Consider the following 21,256-nt stretch of genomic DNA (forward strand, 5'->3'; position numbering starts at 1 on the left):
ATATGCTAAGCCTAGATTATGCTTCATTATCCCTAGCCTGCTTACTGTTTTAAAGCTTGATACTGTTTTGTGTTGTTAGTTGGTTGGTTTTTGTTTGTCTGCTTTGTGATCTTTTTTGTTTGGTTTTTGCAGTTGTCTCTTTAGATACCTTTGTGTAGAACACATTGCTAATGTGGTTAATATGGCTAACAGACTGTCTTTTTCTAGGTGCCTAATTGAATGTCGAGATGAATATAAATATAATGTGGAGGCTGTGGAGTTGTTAATTCGAAATCATTTGGTTAACATGCAGCAGTATGATCTTCATCTAGCTCAGGTATGGAAGGAATTTGACTTGAGTGAACTAAAGGATTTAGGGGGTGCTTTTATTTTAATTATCTCTCTCCCATTTTTGCTGTGTTGCCAGTCAATGGAGAATGGCTTAAACTACATGGCCGTGGCATTTGCTATGCAATTGGTAAAAATTCTGCTGGTGGACGAAAGGAGTGTTGCCCATATTACGGAGGCAGATCTGTTCCATACCATTGAAACCCTAATGAGGATTAACGCTCATTCCAGGGGCAATGCTCCAGAAGGGTAAGGGTGGAATGCTTTGCTTTCCTTGTGCACTCAGCAGTCTCTAAGCGCTTTAGAAATTAACGTACACACTTACATTATTTTGTGACTGTTTCGCCTAAAACATAATTTTAGTTAGGCCTAATGCTATCCTGAAAGTGTGAATGCTTAGTCAACTGCCTTCTGTGCATACAATGACTGATGAGTTGGCACCAGAAACCTGGTTTGAGCACTGGCTCTGTTTAGTGAAATGCTTGTAGGAAGATCTAAGTCCAGTCCTTGGATGCTCCCACTCTTAAAACCAAGTATATTGATGCACACTTGGAATACCAGTGCTGGACTAGGGACAGGTGATTTAGGAAGCTCCAGGTCCTAGTGAGAAACTTTATCACCAAAACAACATGGACAAATTTTGTAGAAATAATACCCAAGGTTGTCCTCTGGCCTCCACAAGCATGTGCACATGGATTCATGTACACACACAGGAATGTGCATGACACAAGACTGGGTACAGTTGTGCACGCTGGTAATTCAGCACTGTGGAGGCAGGGATAAGCAGATTTTAGGGCTCATTGACCAGCCAACCTAGCCTACTTGATTTTCCCAAGTTCTGATAAATGGTCCAGTTGTGTATCTATAAAATAAAAAAAAGGGTGGGTTAACTGATTTTCACTGTGAATTTATCATACTAGATTGCCCCAGCTGATGGAAGTAGTGCGATCCAACTATGAAGCAATGATTGATCGTGCTCACGGAGGCCCTAACTTTATGATGCATTCTGGGATCTCTCAAGCCTCAGAATATGATGACCCTCCTGGCCTGAGGGAGAAGGCAGAGTATCTTCTGAGGGAATGGGTGAATCTCTACCATTCAGCAGCAGCTGGCCGTGACAGTACCAAAGCTTTCTCTGCGTTTGTTGGACAGGTAGAGCTTTTGGAAAGAAAGGTGCTTTTTATTCAACATAAGTAGGGTGTGATAATTCCAATATTAAAGTTCAGTATTGTATACCTGTGGTCAGAATTACCTCTATACTCATGCAAGCAAATACATCACCACCATGCTCTGTTATGGCCTGAGTGTTTCTCCTCACTACTGATGATGGCTATCGTAAATTCAGTATTCTTACTTCTTTAGTCTGTTTATCCCATTCCATTTGTCGTAGCTACAGTGTATGGTGGGAGGGTCAGAAAATGAAAAATGAAGCTACAGAATATCATTTTACTAATATAATAGTCACCAGTGATGGATTTTGAGCCAATACATTAAAATTTTAGAATATCCTATGTGTGTAGTTTTTTCGAGGCAGGGTTTTTGTATAGCTTTGGGTGTGTGCCCCAGAACTTTCTTTGTAGACCAGGCTGGCCTTGAACTCATAAAGCCCTGCCTGCCTCTGCCTCCCAAGTGCTGGGTGGGATTAAAGGCTTGTGCCACCACACCTAGCTACCACATTTTTAAAAACAAGATACAATAAATCCCTATTTGGTGGTAGAGTATTTTTATCATATTTTCTCTAGTTTATATGTTCATTGAATCTGATGCAAATTGAAAGTGTTGGAAATTGAGCTGCTTTCTAAAAATCACGTGTACCAAGTGTCTTCGTAAGAAGCACCATGACCAAGGCAATTCTTAGCAAAGAAAGCATTTAATTGGGGGCTTACTTGCAGTTTTCAGACTTGGAGTATGCTGGCATATGTGGCACTGGAGCAATAGCTGAGTGCTTCATCCTGATCCATAAGCACAGAGACAAGAGACATACTGGGTCTGACATAGACTTTTGAAACTGTAGAGCAGCATCACAGTCTTGCAGCACTGCCCCTAATAAATAAATAAGTAAGTAAAAAGAGCCTGCCTCCAGTGATATACTTTCTCCAACAAGGCCACACCTACTTCAAAGCCAGGCTTCTTAATCCTTCTCAAATAGTGCCATTCCCTGGTGACTAAGCGAATGAATGGGGACCATTCTTAGTTAGACCGCCACACCAAGAATAAGTAGTTGTGGGCTAGAGAGAAGGCTAGGCAGCTAAGAGCACACACCTTGTACTGTTTTTACAGAGGACTGATTTAGTTTCCTGTGCTGACATTGGGTAACACATCCAGCTCCAGGGACAACCCACACCTCTGGTCTTGGCAGACACCAGCATTCACGTGCACACATCTGCACCATTGAACACACGTGCACACCAGCAAGCATCCATAGGCACACAATTAAACAAGTAAAAATAAATCTTTAAAAAGCAGTTACAGAATAAACTGGGGGAAAAGTAGTCATGGTTCATTTGTATTCTGCTTTTGTTCATTAATGACTGTTTTCAGTGATGGGAGGAACAAAGAGGAAGAGTTAGTGTCCTGACTGTAACAGAACTTGTCAGGAATAGTACTTTCTTGAACCAATCTTAAAATTTCCTTAATAAAATGATATAATATTTGCTCAGTAAGATATAACACTTGACTATTCTATTTTTTCTATTTCCTCAAATTGAAACCAAAGGTTGGTTGTCTTGCCAAAGAAAGATTAATTGGTCTCTTTTTAAAATACCTGTATATTTAAGTGTGGATGAACTTGTTAAGAATTGGATGGATATACTTTCAACATAAATGATACTAGTAAAGTATGCCATGTAAATTTCTTCTGCTAAAAGAATCCAGGATATTATAAAACATAACTCCATTGAAAGGCTGTCATCTATGTTTATAGTTTGATTTCTTATTCCATTGGGGGAAATTCAAATGTGTGGTATTTTATGGGCATTTTTGTCTCCTTGGTATGGGTGTGGCTTCTGTCTAGCTCTGCCTTATTTGCTTTACCCATCTCTCTCGGGCAGGTAGTGCAGTAGACCTTTCAGGGATTTTCTTTTCTACTTCTCGTGCTTTGTCACGGCACATCATCTTCCCCTTCAAAATTTTAAATGATTTCAGAGTGGAGTAAGGTATTTTTGCTGGCTTTCTATCTTGGCTTGGTTACATTGTTTCCATAATTCAACCTATTTATTGCTTATCAAGATAGTTAAATAGTTTTAAATTTTCCAAGATGACCTGCTTTAATGTACTTCCGCTGAAACTGGGTTTTTTTTTTTTTTTTATCTTTTTTTAAAGACAGTGTTGCTATGTAGCCCTGCCTGACCTGGAACTGGCCTTTTCCAGTAATTATAGTAGTATAAAAGAGCATTACATTTAAATAACAGTCTTGATTCTTGAGTATTTATTAAATAAATTAATAATTTTTCTGCAGTTGGCCGGAGTTTCAAAAGCTTTGTCAGTGGTTAAATAAGAGGAGGAGGGTACCTATGAGAAGAAGTGTTACTTATGGGAAGTTAAATGTACAAGCAGTTGAGTCTTTCTGAGAGAACAATATATTAACACCTTGAAAGTTTTTAAAAGTTAGTGCTATTTATATAATTTTCTGGTTTATTTGTATATACCCTATTGTTCAAGGCTAATTATATCTCTTTGTTAATTTCAATCTTCTCCGTGCATTAAAATTGGGAGGAACTCTGCCATGGCTCTTCAGTAATAGAGGAGTCATTTTTCTAATGGCATCCTTTCACAGAGTAAGACGTAGAGATGGAAATAAATATAATGTGATTGTTTGAAAGCTAACATGTATAAATTCGATGTTGAGTATGATCTCACTGTGTTGGTTGTTTGTTCCTACTGTAGATGCACCAACAAGGAATACTTAAGACTGATGACCTCATAACAAGGTTTTTCCGTCTTTGTACTGAAATGTGTGTCGAAATCAGTTACCGTGCTCAAGCAGAGCAGCAGCACAATCCAGCTGCCAATCCCACCATGATACGAGCCAAGTGCTATCACAACCTGGATGCCTTTGTCCGCCTCATTGCACTGTTAGTGAAGCACTCTGGGGAGGCCACCAACACTGTCACAAAGATCAATCTCCTGAATAAGGTCTGGAGTACTTTCTTGATCCTTGGAGTTTTGTGGGGGTGTTTTGTTTTGTTTTGTTTTGTTTTCTGCTCCGTTGTGTGTGGTTCCCACCACCACCACACTTTGTTGTTTGAGACAGGTACTCACTGTGTAGCCCTTACTGGCCTGGTTTCTATAGCTTTAGAAAAACCAGTGCCATCTGTGGAGAATATAGAAGTTTTGGTCCAATGATAATGAAATTCAGAGGAAACACAGATTTAAACAAATATCTCTGCCAGAATACAAATTTGCGTTCAAATGGCATGTGTCTTTTTCCTTCAAAGTGCAGGGTAAGCCTGTCCTGGTGATGCAGTCCTGTAAGTATTTGAAAGACTGGGTGAGGCAGGAGCATTACAGTGAGACTTGTAAGTTCAAAGCCAGCTTTTAGGTGTCTTAGACCTTGTCTCAAAGTTAAAAAAAAAAAAAAAAAAAAAAGCGGCCTCAAGATAGCACTCAAGTGATAAAGTAACTTACCTAGTTTGTGAGGGCCTACATTCAGTCCAAGAACACAAGATGAAAGAATCATGAGTTAGTTGAGCAGTGGTGGCCTACGCCTTTAATCCCATCACTTGGGAGGCAGAGGTAAACAGGTCTCTGAGTTTAAGGCCAGCCTGGTCTACACAGTGATGTTCCAAGACAGCCAGGGCTGTAACACAGAGAAACCCCTGTCTTGTAAAACCAACCTAAACAGATAATAAACAGATAAAATTAAAAAATCATGAATTGAAAGCAGCAAGTGGCTTATCCGTGTGAGTAATGAGTTGTAAATTGTGTTCTGTATAGGTTCTCGGGATTGTAGTGGGAGTTCTCCTGCAGGATCATGATGTTCGGCAGAGTGAATTTCAGCAGCTTCCCTACCATAGGATTTTTATCATGTTGCTGTTGGAGCTCAATGCACCTGAGCATGTGTTGGAAACCATTAATTTCCAGACTCTTACAGCTTTCTGGTGAGTGTTGGGCTTAGTAGAGATTTACATTTGTTGTCATTTGACATCAGGCCTTATAGCTCAGATTGTCCTCCAGAGTTCCTGTGCTGCTGAGGCTGGTGGTCTTGAACTCCCAATTATCCTGATTCTAGCTTCCAAGAGCTGGAATTAAAGGCATGAACCCCACACCACGGGCTGCACTTGCTAAGATTTAAGGACTTGGTTTAGAGTAGTCAAACTCAGGTAGAATTTTTGGTGCTTAGGTACAAGTTATTTTTTTGTAAAGTAACTTGCATGTTGTCTACATTCATATGTTGTTTGATATATTTAAGTTTGAGCTTCTGAAATTTTTCTTTCAGCAATACATTCCACATCTTAAGGCCTACCAAAGCTCCTGGCTTTGTATATGCCTGGCTTGAATTGATCTCCCATCGGATCTTTATTGCAAGAATGCTGGCACATACGCCACAGCAGAAGGTGTGGCTGCAGTTTATCTCCCACAGATGAAGCCTGTAACTACCTGGGGGCTTACTAGCACTGTTTACGTCGATTTCTATTAGTTACTTAGTAGTAGTAGTTGTTTGTTTTGGTTTTTCAAGCATGTTACTTGGTAATTATTAAATGTCAGGTCACCGACTGTAAAGAGACTTATCAAGTACTTGAGTACATACGGCTTTCTTGGTGACCACCAGTTGCTTCTCTAGCTTTGTTATGGACCATCTCTGTCAGTCTCTTAATCCTTTGCATTAACAATAATTTAATATGAGAACTTTCTCATTTTGCAATTAAATGGCAAAAGAGTACTACTTATAGTACCTTCATTTGACTCTTCAGACCAGAAGAAAGTGTAACTACCGTGTCTTAAAGTAAAGTGGCTCAGAAAGTGAAATAATCAATTTGCTTTTGTTTTATGATTTCCATATGCAAACCATGGCACGTAGACACATGCATGGCATGCCCACAAAAAGATGAAATATGTGCTCATGAAACATGTGCTCCCTACCACACTAAGCTTAAATACTTAATTGAGAGGTCCTGTCATGTCAGTGTTCTCTACTGATATTAGTGTGGGTGACCAACCACAGTGTAATGACCTGAGGAACCTTTTGGTAACTGAACAACTTCTGAATGTCACTGCAACTCATATACATTTCTTTCTTTAGGGGTGGCCTATGTATGCACAGCTGCTGATTGATTTATTCAAATATTTAGCGCCTTTCCTTAGAAATGTGGAACTTACTAAACCTATGCAAATCCTCTATAAGGTAATTTTTACTTACAAATAACTGGGATTTTTTTTTTAAACATGTGGGCTGTAACTAAGCTTTTACAGTAACACAAGATGCAGAGGCCCTACTTAAGGGTACTCTAGTATTAATAGTGCCTCTACCAGTTTAGGTTTTCAGTGGAAAGTTGGCTTGTTCCCCATCTTTTATATATCTTCTCTGCTTTTCTCCCTAACCCCATTTTAGCAATTTGGTACAATCTCACTGGGGGTTTAACTCCTATTTCCTTAGTGGTCTTTTTTTCTTTTAAACATTTTTATGTATATGACTTTGATATGCATGCATGTATATATGCATCACTTGTGGGTCTGGTGCTCAGGGAATACAGAAAAGGATGTTGGAGCTCCTAGAACAGGAGTTACAGGTGGTTATGAGCCGCCGTGTGGGTGCTGGGAATGAAACCTTGGTCCTCTGCAAGACCAGCAAGTGTTCTTAACCGCTGAACCATATCTCTGGAGATGTTATTCCTTGAGGCCGAGCCTCACTATTTGGCCCTGGTTTGCCTAGAACTCAGATCATCCTGACTCTGTCTCCCTTTTGCTGGAATTAAAGGCGTGTACTACCTGATGTCTTTAATAATTTCATAAGATTTTCATGTACGGTGTACCCTTTTAAAATTGTTTTTCTATGGCACTGGGGATCAAGCCTAGGACCTCCTTACACTTGCTAGGCTATCTCGGGTTTCTAAGGGGTTCCTACCACCTATTTATCAGAATTGTTAAATTTACTAAACTTGTCAAGAACTAGCTAGCTTTGATCTAAGCAGCAAGTGTTTTTCAGTAAGTTTTTTTCAGTTGATGTATCTCCCCCCTCTTTTTTTTTTTTTTAAAATCTTTCTTTGGTGTTGTTCATTCTACAGTTCTCTTTCTAGCTTCTGGGGATAGATGCTGCATCGTTGTATTATTTTTGTGCAGAATATGTTATTGCCCTTTATTCAAGGCTCCAGGTCTTAAAGCTAATTTTTCATGGCTTTTACATGTAATTATTCTTATAATCTCAACAGTATTTATTGATTAAAGCCTATAGATTTTTTTTTAATGTTACTAACATATACTTTTGACATTTTTGACCAGAGTTAGAAATTCATGATATGGGTAGAAATACTGATTTCTTAGTGTGGAACTTTTTTTTCCTTTTTATGTAGGGTACTCTGAGAGTGCTGCTAGTTCTTTTGCATGATTTCCCAGAGTTCCTTTGTGATTACCATTATGGGTTCTGTGATGTGATCCCTCCTAATTGTATCCAGTTAAGAAATTTGATCCTGAGTGCCTTCCCAAGAAATATGAGGCTCCCGGACCCATTCACTCCTAACCTGAAGGTAAGGTTTAACTGGATGGAACGCGGCGGGTTTGCTTTGCTTTTGTCTTTCCACTTTAGTTCTGATCTGTGTGTGTGTGTGTTTATGTGTAACGTGTGCGTGTGTGAGTCTGTAAAGGCCTGAGTAAGGTAGTAGTAGATCCCTAGTGAGCTGGCATGTGGGCGATGGGAACTGAACTCGGGTCCTCTGCACGAACAGCCAGTGCTCTTAACCACTGGTCCATCTTTCACAGCTCCAAAAGGAAATTTTTTTTTATCTATTTCAGCCCTTTGTCTCTTAAGCAGCCTATTTTTAAAATCATTATTTAATCCTCTCCAATGTGCATGTGTGCTTTACGTAATGATACTGTTCGGGTAGCTAATTCTGTTATTAATCGTGATAGGCATGATATTGTCCCTAAATATTGGTTTATACTATTTTTCTGGTTACTGTTTCTCATAATTTTGACATTAAATTTAGGCATAATTATTGAATCCCAGACTAAATGTTGAGCTAGTCCCATAATGCATAATTGAAAAAGAAACTAATCTTTGCAATGTCTGTAGCTCACAAGTTTCATTGTGTATGTGTTTAAATTGTTTAAGGGAAGGGAACACTTAAAAATCACACCACCATTTGCATAAAGAAATACTAGCCTTTAAAATTTGCTCTTGGATCTATGTTAAGCCCCTTTCAAGTACATCTTAAAAAGCATGTAACATTCTCTTATTTGACTGGGGCTTCTTTTGGTGGCTGGAGTTCTTGGTGGTAAGTGAGGAGTCTCCGTCTGTACTGATTTGAAGTCAAGACAGTGCTGAACAGTGCAAGTTACAGCATAAAAATATTCTTTAATTCCCCTTCCTAATAATGCGAAATGTCTAATGTGTAGTAGTCACCGTCTGTGTGCAAATATGGACAGTTTTAGAAAGCCGTCCTGACTCTTCTGTCTTAGGTGATTTGTTGATTCCAGTTCTTGCTCTTTGCGGCAGGTGGACATGCTGAGTGAGATCAACATTGCGCCTCGGATCCTCACCAATTTCACTGGAGTGATGCCACCTCAGTTCAAAAAAGATCTGGATTCCTATCTCAAAACTCGATCCCCTGTCACTTTTCTGTCGGATCTGCGCAGTAACCTACAGGTTAATTGGTTTGACTTAAGTTCTCTGCTCTGTCTTCTCTACAGGGCACTTTGTGTGCACTGTACATTGTGTGTCTCATTTAGAAACATTGTTGAATTTGGCAATACACACCTGTTTCTTTGGCTCTAAGGCAGACAGATCACAAGTTTGTGGCCAGCCTGAACTACAGTGGCAAGATTTCACCCCCCAAAATACACCCATCCCCATATACACACCAAAATATTGTCATACCTGTTCATTGAGTGACCTTAACGGGGTTATATACTTTACTAATATTTTATCATTGACCCAGTTATAGATGAAACCACTTGGGAAAAGACATTACTTTCCTGTAAGCCCTGGCTAACATTCGTAAATAAAGGGATTGCAGTTAAATTTGCTTTATAGAGTGACTTGAAGTGGAATTGACTTTCCAGTGTTAGCACCTTGTGCAACAACTTCTTCCTCCAATGTTATATAATAGAAGTTGTGTTTGTTTTGGATAGTTAAGTTTTATTTTATAGCTTTCTCTTTTTTTTAAAGATTTGTTTATTTGTTTATTTGTTTGTTTATTATGTATACCCACATGCCAGAAGAGGGCACCAGATATTACAGATGGCTGTGAGCCACCATGTGGTCTCTGGGAATTGAACTCGACCTCTGGAAGAGCAGCCAGTGCTCTTAACCTCTGAGCCATATCTCCAGCCCCTATTTTATAGCTTTCTAATGTGAAAAGTGATATAGTAATTTGGCTTCCTAAAGGAACTGACATCTCCTGGTTGAATCACTCTTAGGGCAGCTGTGTATTTGTATAGCTCACAATCCTGAGCACATTTCTTTTATTTAAATCGCAAAGAATATCAAGACCTGTGTATCCCTTCTAGAGAGCCCGTAGATGGATTGAGAAACAGTGCTGTGGGGCGTAGGAGTGCCCACTTGAATCTCAGCACTGGGAACCAGAGGCAGGTGGATCTCTTAGTTGGAACCCAGACAGAGCTACTTTATAAGATCCTGTCTCTAGTTCTTTGGTAAACTGTTCTCTTTTGCCCATTTAGGTATCTAACGAGCCTGGCAATCGCTACAACCTTCAGCTTATCAATGCACTGGTGCTCTATGTAGGGACTCAGGCCATCGCACACATCCACAACAAGGGCAGCACGCCTTCAATGAGCACCATCACCCACTCAGCACACATGGACATCTTCCAGAATCTGGCTGTGGACTTAGACACCGAGGGTGAGTGAAGCTGACCAGTTTGCGTTGCCAAATTCTCTGTACTTTGCCACAGATAAAAATTGCAAGAATCTACAAAATTCCTTTAGGCCACACTAAAGAATGCTCTTTTCATAAAGTGTGAAAAAAACTGCCCAAAATCTTGTCATGTCAGCAAATATGTTGGTATTCCTGATTGCGGAAAAATGTGTAAAAGTAAATATGTTCTTTTTGGTAGCCTTCAGCAGATGCTGACTCATACTACATTGTTTGATTAAATTAAGGACGGGGACTGCAGTGATAGCTCAGCGGTGTATGAGTATTCTGAAGATGTATATATCTATTAGACCTGAGCTTCACAACTCAGCATTCTGCTTGTGGTTGCTTCTGGCAGTTTTAAAAGTGTTTCCTTGATGAAGGGTTAGAACTACATTTACTGTGGGTATATGGACAACTAGCACAAATATTTAGAGTGTAATTAGGGATTAGGCTGCTGAGGGCAGTGGCGTAGGTTCTTCTCCACAACCCATGACTTCACTAGCCCTGGGTACTTGTCTGGCTTTTTAATCCCAGGCATGGTTACCCTTGTTGAGTGGCTCTTAAGTCCAATTGAAGAGCTGTTTGTTGTCCCCACGGTATGTATGCCCCTGCTGTGTACCCTTAGAGATATTGTGTCATGCTGGTCACTGGTGTGGTTCAGAGGCATCACAGCTGGCTAGGACTGCTGCTTCCTTCCTCATTTGGAAGCTTGCACGGTACCTTCTAGTACTTTGAAAGCTAGTCCTCAGGAACAAGACATCCAGGCCAGTTCGAGGCTCAGACCTCAGGGCACCGTGTCTGAAATGCATGGTGTCTTCAGCAGTGTGTGTGGGGGGGGGGGGCACACATCCAAAGGCACTAGCAGCAGCCTATGTTTTGGAAGTCTCTTGGATAACTCAGCTCAGTGATTCGAGGGCATCTCATGCCTGGTGTTAGTTTTTTGTTTAGGTTGTGTGTGTGTGTGTTTGTGCGCGCGCGCGCTAAAAGCTTTGTCAGCCCAGATGAGAAATTTTCATTTAAACTGTATTTATACACAGATTTGTATCTATTACAGGTGTTTGTTTGTTTGTTTTCGAGGCAGGGTTTCTCTGTAATTTTGGAGTCTGTCCTGGAACTGGCTCTTCCCAAGTGTTGGGATTGAGGTGTGTGCCGCCACACCCAACCTTTCTTTCTTTTTCCTCCCAGGCCTACATATATTTTAAACGCACAGTAAACCATTGAAAGGTTTTTTGTCTTTGAATATATCTTTACTGTGTATCTCTTTTTCTGACCACGAGTCTTTAATTTGCTAAGCAGCGTGGGTAGGATTAAAGCTGTGGCTCTGACGACTGGATGCAGCCTATTTCTTACCTTTCTGAGATTCCAACCTCATGGCGGAAGTACTGGCTGTAGCCATGTTTATTGCCACAACTCTATGGCGTTTCAAGGTCCCTGCCACCAAGCAAGCGCAGCAGTCTGCTTACAGACCACATTCAGATGCTCTGTAGCTGGACCTCCTGCCTGAAAGAAGTCAGAGTTTGTGCTGGCAGGACGGCCCAGAAAGCCGGCATTTTAAAACAACACGGCTTTTTTCCTGTTATGGCTAAAAACCAAAAAGCATGCAGTCAGCTTTTATCAACACCATTTAGGTGTCAGGACCTCTGAAAATAGCTGCAAGATTTTACAGCTAAGGCTGAGTCAGGAAGCCTCTCTTAAATGAGACGCATTTTGCCTCTAGCAAACAGAGCCTACCTGAGAGTATGCTGCTATCGATAAGCTGTGCTTAACTCTATTCTTTTTTATCTAGAATTCTTCCCAAGCTCACAGGCTTTATGTGGATGCAGTTGTCCATGAGGGTGTCATTTGTTGACTGAGTTTTCTGTCCTGTTTGGTCCCGCAATCATTAAGTCCCAAAGAAATCACACAGAGTCTACATTAGTTAATGATTGGCCATTAGCTCAGGCATCTTATTAACTCTTATAACTTATATTAGCCCACTATTCTTGTCTGTGCTAGCCATGTGGCTTGGTTCCTTATTCAGCAAGGCAGTCACATCTTGCTTCTGTGGCTGAGTCAGGACTCTATTATAGGGTTTATTTTTTTAAAGAAATAGTTAATAGTGTGATTCCTTATGACTTTTCCAGACATCCCTACTTTTATTCTTCCCCCTTTTCTCATTTTCCTTGTATTGTACTGTACTTTTCTCCTGTTGCGCTCTTCCCCCCTCCCCCCACTGATGCTATCCCCAGCAGGGGTCCTTTTTTATTTTTCTGCTTTTTACAGTTGCTCCAGGATATGTACTTACTTCTGGAGATGTGGAGCTAAGAGCATGGAGAGAAAGGGAGGGGGAAAAGGGAGGAGAACATGAGATTTGTCATTGCTCAACTCAGTGAGATCATTTCTAGTTCATCAATTTACCTGCAGAGTTCATTTTTTTACCCCCCTTTGGCTCTTGGGAGTATTACCAGCCTGAATAAGTAAAGTAGCCCATAGTGTAAATGTACATTTTTATTACTCGTTCATTGGTTGAAGGACATTTAGGTTGTTTCCATTTCTTAGTTATGAATAGAGTAGCATTGGACATGGCTGAGCCAGTGTCTGTGGAATAGGATATGTTTGGGCATATGTGAAGGAGTCATGTTTGTATTTGTGCCATGTGACAGATGTATTTTTAGCTTTTTGAGAATTCTCCACATTAGCACTCATTGTTACAATGTACTTTAGGACTGTTATGCTACATATCTTGAAAGGATAACTATATTTGATATATAGATTGGTATTGCTTACCTATTTTCAAAAGGTACTTGAATGTAAAAGCACAGTTTAACAATTGAATATTGTTACATTCTTTAGGTAAGTGTTTAAGGGTCCTTGTGATAGCTATACAAACAAGATAATCAAATCCAGATAAGAGATCAATTGCTCTCTGGACATGATGAAATATTCTGGATTTGATATCCCCATCCTCTGTTATTTTACCAGTATAAGGATCTTTAGGGGCAAGACTCTGAAGATAAAGGCTTTGAGGTCAGGACTGTTTTTATTGTAGGAAGACATTTCCTTCATTGTGCCTATTTCAAGTCTACAAAGCAGTTTTCCAAGTGCTAGATGAGACAGAATGTTTTAGCTGGTTGGATAGTGAGATGGTTTCAAAAACAAGTATGGGGCTGGAGAGATGGCTCAGCGGTTAAGAGCACTGCCTGCTCTTCCAGAGGTCCTGAGTTCAATTCCCAGCAACCACATGGTGGCTCACAACCATCTGTAATGGGGTCTGGTGCCCTCTTCCGGTCTGCAGAAATACAGACAGAATATTATATAGATAATAAGTAAATATTTTTTTAAAAAGTATGTAAGAATTTTGCTAATTCATAACATGGAAAGTATTTTGGATAAACCCTACAGAAGCAAAAAATGGTGGGATCCAGAGAACCACTAGGAAATCACTAAATTAGAATATCCTTTACAGATTTTGATGTCATCCTTGCACAAGGGCTATGCTAGTTCTTTTATCTGTGCTGTTAAAGAGGAGTTCCCTGATGTGTCAGTTCCCTTCAGAAACAGAAGCAGTTGTCTCCCGTATTGGCCTTTCAGGAGTGAACCCTAAATCAAAATTCCTTAATTTTTTAGGCCGATATCTCTTCTTAAATGCAATCGCAAACCAGCTGCGGTACCCAAACAGCCACACTCACTACTTCAGCTGCACCATGCTGTACCTTTTTGCCGAGGCGAACACCGAGGCAATTCAGGAACAGATCACAAGGTGAGATTTATTGCCTTAAAAGGGCCCTGAATGGAGCTCTATACATTCCCAGTTCAGCTGTCTTACACTAAAGATGTCTGGAGGATTACAAAATAAGTTGCTATTGACAGTTTGCTTTCTGTGCTAGGGACTAGCTTACAATGACAGCAGCATACTTGGTGGCAAGTATGTATCCAGTGGCATTTGTATCCAGATTCTTGAATAATACAGACTTCCTTTGTATGTATTTCCTTTTTTAAGGTTTTAAGGAAGAGCTGCAGTAGGATCATACTCAGTTTTCTGTTGTTTAAATATGTATAGCATTGGAAATTGGTACATAGTACAGTGAGGTACCTTAAAGACTTAATTTATGATGGGTGTGATGATGCACAATTTAATCCCAGCACTCTGGAGGCAGAGGCAGTGGATCTGAGTTCAAGGCCAGTCTGGTCTACAGAGCAAGTTTCAGAAAGAACAGCCAGGGCTACACAAAGAAACCCTGTCTCAAAAAAAACAAAACCCAACTTTAATTCACCTGACTAAATGCTAGTTCTCGTGCATCTAAACTGTGTTTATTGCATGGATGACAACGTACCATTTTGTTTGTCATTATGTCTAAAGCTGCAGCAAAGGCTTCAGTCCTTAATCTTTGCCCCCAGGAAACAATGAAGTGAGAATAAAGCAAGCATTGCAAGTAGCAGGTCACAGTATAATAATGTGTAAGCCAGCACATAGAAAGAATTCCACCCATTTACATACGCTATAGTATTGTCTAAAAAATTCTCATATGCTATAGTATTGTTAAAAAATTCTAAGTGAATAGAGAAAGAAGCAATGGAGGTATTAGTCGTTAATTTGTTTATGTATTAACCCTTCTATCCCCCTTTTAGGGTTCTCTTGGAACGGTTGATTGTAAATAGGCCGCATCCTTGGGGTCTTCTTATCACCTTCATTGAGCTGATTAAAAACCCAGCATTTAAGTTCTGGAACCATGAGTTTGTACACTGTGCCCCAGAAATTGAAAAGTGAGTTTTAAATTATTTAAGTACCTAGCAGGAAACAGAAGGGGGAAAAAGCTTCTAATTTGGGTCTGTGAGTTAAAAGGCAGTTATAGCTGATGTGCAGTAAGATAGCCTAAATTTGTACTTGTCTTCACTTTCCAGGTTATTCCAATCTGTTGCACAGTGCTGCATGGGACAGAAACAGGCTCAGCAAGTGATGGAAGGGACTGGTGCCAGTTAGATGAACTGTATATTCCTTGCCAGAGGCATCGACCTTGGTTCCAGTGAACCAAGTTCATAAACTGAAGAATCCTTCCAGCTCCTCCTGACTTTCCCAGCCCTTTGGTTCTCGGGTGTCAGCCCCATCAACTGCTGGGGTGGGCAAGTTCCAAAGTTTAAATGCATTTTTTTTTTTTGACTCTTGGCCAAAATTTAGAAGATGCTGTGAATATCATTTTGAACTTGTGTAAATATATGAAAGAGAAAACTTTTGTCTGAACTTCTTGGGTGTGTGCAAAGTGTGTCTACGGGAAGTACATAAACTGGTTCCTTGCAGTAGAGGCTGTGGTGGCATGCTCTTGGCTTGAGCATAGCTCAAAAGTCTTCTGACATTTGTGCATTCCAAAGAACAGCAAAACATTACATTCATGTAACACTTTATAAAAGGTAGTGAAGCTTGGAAAGCAACTTAAGTTGTTAAAAAAGTGTAGGCATGCTAGACTCTTAACAGCCTGAGAACACAGGAAGGTCCACAGGATTTGTTTGCCTTTTCGCAGGGAAGCTGAGCCTGCTTTTTGATCCTCAGAGAGAACATAGCTGAAGAGGAAACAACCCCTCGTCGGGCGGGCTCCCTGTCACCATGCTTAGTTAATAACAATGGTCAGATGGACTAACACAGTTGGTTTTTTAAGGATCTTTAAGTGTCTGAGAAGAACAGGTCCATGTTGTCCATGTCCTGCTTGTAGCCTTTGTAGTTCCTGGGCCCTAGCTCAGCTTTCTTGTATGTGTGAAGACCCTAACCATGAAGTCATGACATGCATAGCAGTCATGAGGACAAAGTGGATAGCCCAGTCTCCCGGGAAATAATCACTTCTTGCTGAATGATCAAATTTTCCCGTTACTACTTACAGATTTTTTTTTTTAGAGTCAAGGTCCCTACTACTTTGCAGACCAAATTATCAATCTCTGGCCTCAGCTTCCTGGAGGCTGGGATTACTACAACCATGCCCAAGGAAATTTTTGTATGCCTTTTCTGTTTCAACAGGGAGAAATTATTGAAGCAAGAAAATCTGCAGTTAAGTGAATTCACTTTAGGTGGAGGCTTTTTGGTATGAATAGGTAGTGTTTGAAACAAATACTTAGAATTTACCTTGCCAAGTGAAGCTTGGATGTCTTCTTGTGACACCGAGAACCAGACTGAAAGTGCAGCAGAGCCACCTGCTATGTTTCAGTTCTCCACAGGAAATGACGTCAAAAGGTTGAACTTCTCCAAGTTGAGCTCAGTTCATACTAAATTTTATTAAAAACCTGAAGACATTAGCAAAAATAGAATATTCTTAACAATTGGCAGCAAGTCCCAAATGCGCTAATCTCAATCCTAAAATGTCAACATGTAACTCTTGCCTTGGATTAATCCTAGTTTACCTTTAGCTACTTTTACAGTCCGAATAGCAAAAGACCCAAATTTCTGTCCTTTATAGGCAACAAAACACAAGCTTAAAAGGTTCTCGCTGCTGGTCATTCAGGGAAGCTGCTCATTTGTGAGTTCCAACAACTGGTGTAAGATCATCTTTTGACCATAGCGAACTTGTAAGGCTTGCTGTTCCCGCCAGCTGAGCTTGGCATAGACCTCCTTATTACTAAGTAAATCTTGATCAGTTTTTAAGTCTGTGGCATAGGTCTGTAGGGTCAACAGAACACTGTCTCGAAGAAGCCGTCTCCATGCTACGTGGAGCTTGGGGATGTTCGTGATTTTCAGACTGTCCTCTTCCTTTTCTTGCTCTCCCCGTCCAACCTGGACTTTATAGCCTTGGAACTCCTCAGCAGGCATGCACAGCACCTGGAGGGAATGTGGGCCTTAGTTAGGATGTGCTACTCTCTGGGAGCTTCGACACATACATCACTGGAGGAAAATCGAGTCCCTTGGTCTTTAGTTTGGCTCTTCTAAATACCAGCACCCCATAACTGTCAGCCTATACCTTGAGTGTGGTGGCTAGTTCCTCTTCAGTCAACACCTCCTCACGACCAATCACAAAGGCTCCCTCTTCCCCTACCATCTCCAGTTTGCACAGGAAATCCCAGCGTTCACACAAGAGCTGCCTTTCAGCTTCATCCTTTGTTCCTGTGAAGTAATGGATGAAAACGGGAGGACGTTTTCCAGTGAGCCAAATGCTGTCAGTAAAGGCACCAGTGGAACCTGGGGCGGGGCGGGCAGACGCACCCTGCAGGGCAGCATCTCGGACTGTCACCATCTGAATGTCAGCCGTGTCCTCTGTGTTGTCAGGATAGGGCTCAGCAAAGCCATACATATGAATCAGTTGCCAGTTAGCCATCTGCCCATATGTGTTGAAAATCTCATGACCTTTAGGAATGGGCTGAGTAGCTACCATCCGGAGACAATCCTGGGATAAAAGGGAAAAGCTGAGGCCACACCTTAGCCCCCAACAGCCTATGAAGAGTACTTCGCTCTTAGAAGAGCCTATTTGACTGCGTACCATTGTCTACTGTTAAACCCTGCATTATAGACGGAGGTGAAACCAATATCACAGGTCAGCTTCACGTACCAGGTGCATCTCAGTAGTTATCTACACCTAAAAGTCACTCGCTACCTTAAAAAAAAAAAAAAATGGTAAGGTCAGGCCTTGTGATGCACACCCAGTGCTTACCAAGTAATCTCTTGAGTTTCAGATAGCCAGGGCTACACAGTGAAAAAGAAGTTAAACTTCATGTCAGAACAGTAGGAATAAGTGAAAGTCACATGCCGACACCAGATGTCTGGAAGTTATGAGGGCCCAGAGCCTTCAATCCTGCCTCAGCCTTACAAGATTATGGGTGTAAGCCACCAGGCCCAAACCATTTGCTAATTGCTAGTCACATACACGTGTGTCTTAAAATGTTACAAACAGAATCAACACTACAGTGGGGGCTTCCTCTGGCCATGAACATCCCACCTCTTGAGAGTACTGAATTACTGCTGTTCCACGATGCTCACCATGGGGCCTGAGGTGACATGGCAGAGTGGGCAGTTTTTTGGTGGCCATAAAGGTGTGTCCACACCATCTTACTGTAACTAGATGCCAAAAGTACACAGAAGAGTAGCTAACCTCATCTACTCATTTTCAATCGTGAAAATGTAGGAAAATGGAGCCCAGTGATTTGACTCAATGCACATAACCAGGCCAAGGGGGTTCACTCACTGCAGAGTACTCTAGATTGGCATTGTGGTTGGCTATATGGTTTAGTATGTCTGCAGCAGGCACCATCAAGGGGGAGTTGGGCTCCTTTTCATCATCCTCTTCCTCCAGTGGTTCTTGGAAGCTGCCGCAGAGAGAACTCAGCTAAGGCACGGTCTTGGGTGAAGGACCTGGATCACCTTCCCCCCAACAGTAATGGTTCTAAAGACGAGGGTCGGCTCTAGGCTTTAAGCACTAACCTATAAGCCATTACAAGGGCCACAAGCTGGCGATAGAGATCCAGAGAGCGAACAGTGGGGCTGAAGAAATCGGAGTGAGCCTCCATGAAGGGCAGGACGATGGAATAGTATTCGCTGCGGATGTTCACCAAGTCCTTCTCCACGGCCTCCGGGACACCTGTACCCTTTAGGAGGCGCAGCCGCTCCTCCTCTGGCCTGTAGGGACAACCCACCCAGGGCCCTTTACAACCTGCCCCTCTGATGCTGCAGGTATCCAGTGCCCTGAGCAAAATGGTTGAACCAGGTTCTCCCCAGCCCTTCCCTTGACTCTCACCAAAACATGGGATGCGTCAAACGCCCCAGCTCTGGCCAGAGCGCGAAGTAGGGGCTCCAGGGTGAGGCTGGGGCTTGCAGCTCGTGGAGCAGCGCCAGTAGCAGCGGCACCCATCCCGACAGGCTCTGCAGCGTGTCTCGCTCTAGAGAAGACGCCTGGTGAACGCCCGCCCAGGCGCGACACGGCCGCCAGCCTCGGAACCAACCCTCTGCCCCTTACCCACCTCGCTCCAGCAGGCCGCTGATGGAACAGGTGTGGGGAGACAGAAGCACCGAGCGCGGCACTGCGAACAGCAGCTCCCCCGGCTGCACGCTCTCCCGCGCCACCATGCCATAGCCGGCCACCGTGCCCTGCCGGCTCACCGCCACCTTGGGACTCAGCTCCAGCCCCACTCCCGCGCACCAGCGCAGGAAGCCGGCCACCGCATCGCCGTCGGGCTCTCCCCCGCTGGGTCCCGCCGCCAGCGGGGAGAAGCCAGTGCCGTGGCTGCGCTCGGGATTCGGGAGTGGCAGGGGCGCGGGGACGGCTCTCAGGACTGCGGAGGCCGCGGTGACCGGCGACCTCGCCCGCGCGCGCTTGGCCGGAGCCGCCATACCGGGAGGCACCGCGTCTTCCCTGCGCTTCCGGCGACGCTGGACGCGAGCGGACGGGGCGGGGCTCGGGTCTAGGCGCCAGCGCTGCGGGCTTAAACGCCGCGCGTCCGTGAGCACACGGGCGAGCTCTGTGCTGCCTCCGCATTAGTTCTGGGCGCGTCCCCGAGAGCAGGGTGCAGGAACAAAATCCGTTTTTTTTCTGGGGTCTTGGCTGCTGCGCGGAAGTGACCGACCACTAGCTAGCTATAGCCAACTATTTCTCTGACTTGTGTTCGATTAGACAGTTTGCACGTGGGTTTGAAGTGGCCTGAAGATTTTCTACACCTAATACACACACACACACACACATCAGCAGTTGCTAACTTACTCGTTTTTCATCTCCTGCATAGATATGATAGGCTCTTTAATTTTACCTGCTTTTTTAAAAACAACTGATACATTGGAAGGAGTCAAAATCAGGTGAATGAACAATGGAACATGGAGAAGTTGGCAGTGTAATTCCAGTACTTAGGATGCTGAGCTGGGTTCCTGTCCAGCCTAGGCTAGAGACTGTTTCTCAAAGCAATAAAAACCAAGCAAAAGAGTGGCATGCCCTTGCTTTGAAGAGGTCTTCCTGGCTAAACTCTTTGTTCAGCTGTGACCCTGAGAACTAGTGTCAGGATCAGTAAAATCGTGTCTCAATAGATAGATAGAACCTTGCCATGTGTGACCACCCTGGTTCAATTCCCATCACCATGAAAGGGAAAACAAAAGCTTGGCAGGGTGGCCTAACACCTAGGAAGCTTAAGCAGGACTGGCTTCTGCGGGTTCAAGACCAGTCTGGGCAACAGACTGAGACCGTGCAACTCCCACTCCACCCAAAATGTGTGTTAACAGGCACTGACGGTAGACAGAAACTGTAGCTACCCTCCACCCATTTGAGCCCAAGGCAGCTAGGCAGCCAAGCAGTTCCAGCCTTCCACATGACAGGAAACACCACACTCATATGATTTAATTTATTTATTATTTTTTCTACACACTTAATTTTCTACATCATCAAGGGTTTGTTTTACATTTTGTCATCTCAAAATCGCTGATCAGCCACCAGAATACATAAAATTAGGCTCTTAACTTTTTACAGAGAGGAAAGTAATGAACTCCATTAAAAGTTCATCTTGACCAAAAAGGAGACAATCACCAATTGGGAAACCAGACACAGGAGGGCCTGATACGCACACACACGCACACACACATATTATATATATAATGTATAGATATTTATAGATACCTTGAGGACACAGCAGAGAGATGTCCAATACTTGAAGTGCTGTCTACAGTAAGGGATTTGAATTCTACCAGCTTTACAATCACATTCAGCACTCAAGGGAGCACGGGAGTGAACACAACTGGGGACAGAACACACTCCACTGGACTTGAGAGCAGTCTAGAAATGGCTTACAGTTACAGAAGGGGGTGGCCTGTGCCACAGATACACAGATGTAGGTGTCCTTACTTCAGAGCGCCCACACAACAACCCCCCCCCAACACACACAGCTCCTCTTTTTCTCCCCCGTTTGGGGGTGACAGTGGATGAAACCAGTGGCCAGGCTGAAGCTCTGTTTTCTGGGCTGTGAATCTACCCG

At 42.6% G+C, this 21,256-nt stretch overlaps 2 protein-coding genes across 9 annotated transcripts in view; one reads left to right on the forward strand and one right to left on the reverse strand.

The window, feature by feature from the left end:
* The window catches only part of Cnot1 (CCR4-NOT transcription complex subunit 1), a 78,464-nt gene extending 62,885 nt beyond the window's left edge, over positions 1–15,579 (forward strand). For 5 of the 8 annotated variants that reach the window (XM_038312263.2, XM_038312260.1, XM_038312262.1 and 2 more), the window contains 13 exons: positions 208–316; positions 407–576; positions 1,248–1,500; positions 4,213–4,461; positions 5,263–5,426; positions 5,765–5,882; positions 6,569–6,670; positions 7,836–8,009; positions 8,978–9,127; positions 10,162–10,342; positions 13,964–14,096; positions 14,966–15,100; positions 15,239–15,579. In XM_038312263.2, the coding sequence (XP_038168191.1) occupies positions 208–316; positions 407–576; positions 1,248–1,500; positions 4,213–4,461; positions 5,263–5,426; positions 5,765–5,882; positions 6,569–6,670; positions 7,836–8,009; positions 8,978–9,127; positions 10,162–10,342; positions 13,964–14,096; positions 14,966–15,100; positions 15,239–15,317 (2,017 nt within the window). In that variant the 3' untranslated portion in view covers positions 15,318–15,579. The remainder of the gene's footprint in view (positions 1–207; positions 317–406; positions 577–1,247; positions 1,501–4,212; positions 4,462–5,262; positions 5,427–5,764; positions 5,883–6,568; positions 6,671–7,835; positions 8,010–8,977; positions 9,128–10,161; positions 10,343–13,963; positions 14,097–14,965; positions 15,101–15,238) is intronic. The other 3 variants (XM_038312266.2, XM_038312264.1, XM_038312267.2) reach the window with 1 other exon arrangement.
* Positions 15,580–16,569: 990 nt separating this feature from the next.
* Positions 16,570–19,650, reverse strand: Setd6 (SET domain containing 6, protein lysine methyltransferase). The gene is made up of 7 exons (XM_038312869.1): positions 19,265–19,650; positions 19,042–19,183; positions 18,729–18,923; positions 18,493–18,613; positions 17,517–17,697; positions 17,275–17,417; positions 16,570–17,135 (listed from the first exon to the last, which is right to left on the reverse strand). Exons 1-7 carry the CDS (start codon positions 19,632–19,634, stop codon positions 16,818–16,820), a joined length of 1,470 nt encoding a protein of 489 aa, XP_038168797.1. The 5' UTR covers positions 19,635–19,650; the 3' UTR covers positions 16,570–16,817.
* Between the last annotated feature and the right edge of the window lie 1,606 nt (positions 19,651–21,256).

This window comes from Arvicola amphibius, chromosome 15 (genome assembly GCF_903992535.2).
Source record: "Arvicola amphibius chromosome 15, mArvAmp1.2, whole genome shotgun sequence".
Lineage (NCBI taxonomy): Eukaryota > Metazoa > Chordata > Mammalia > Rodentia > Cricetidae > Arvicola > Arvicola amphibius.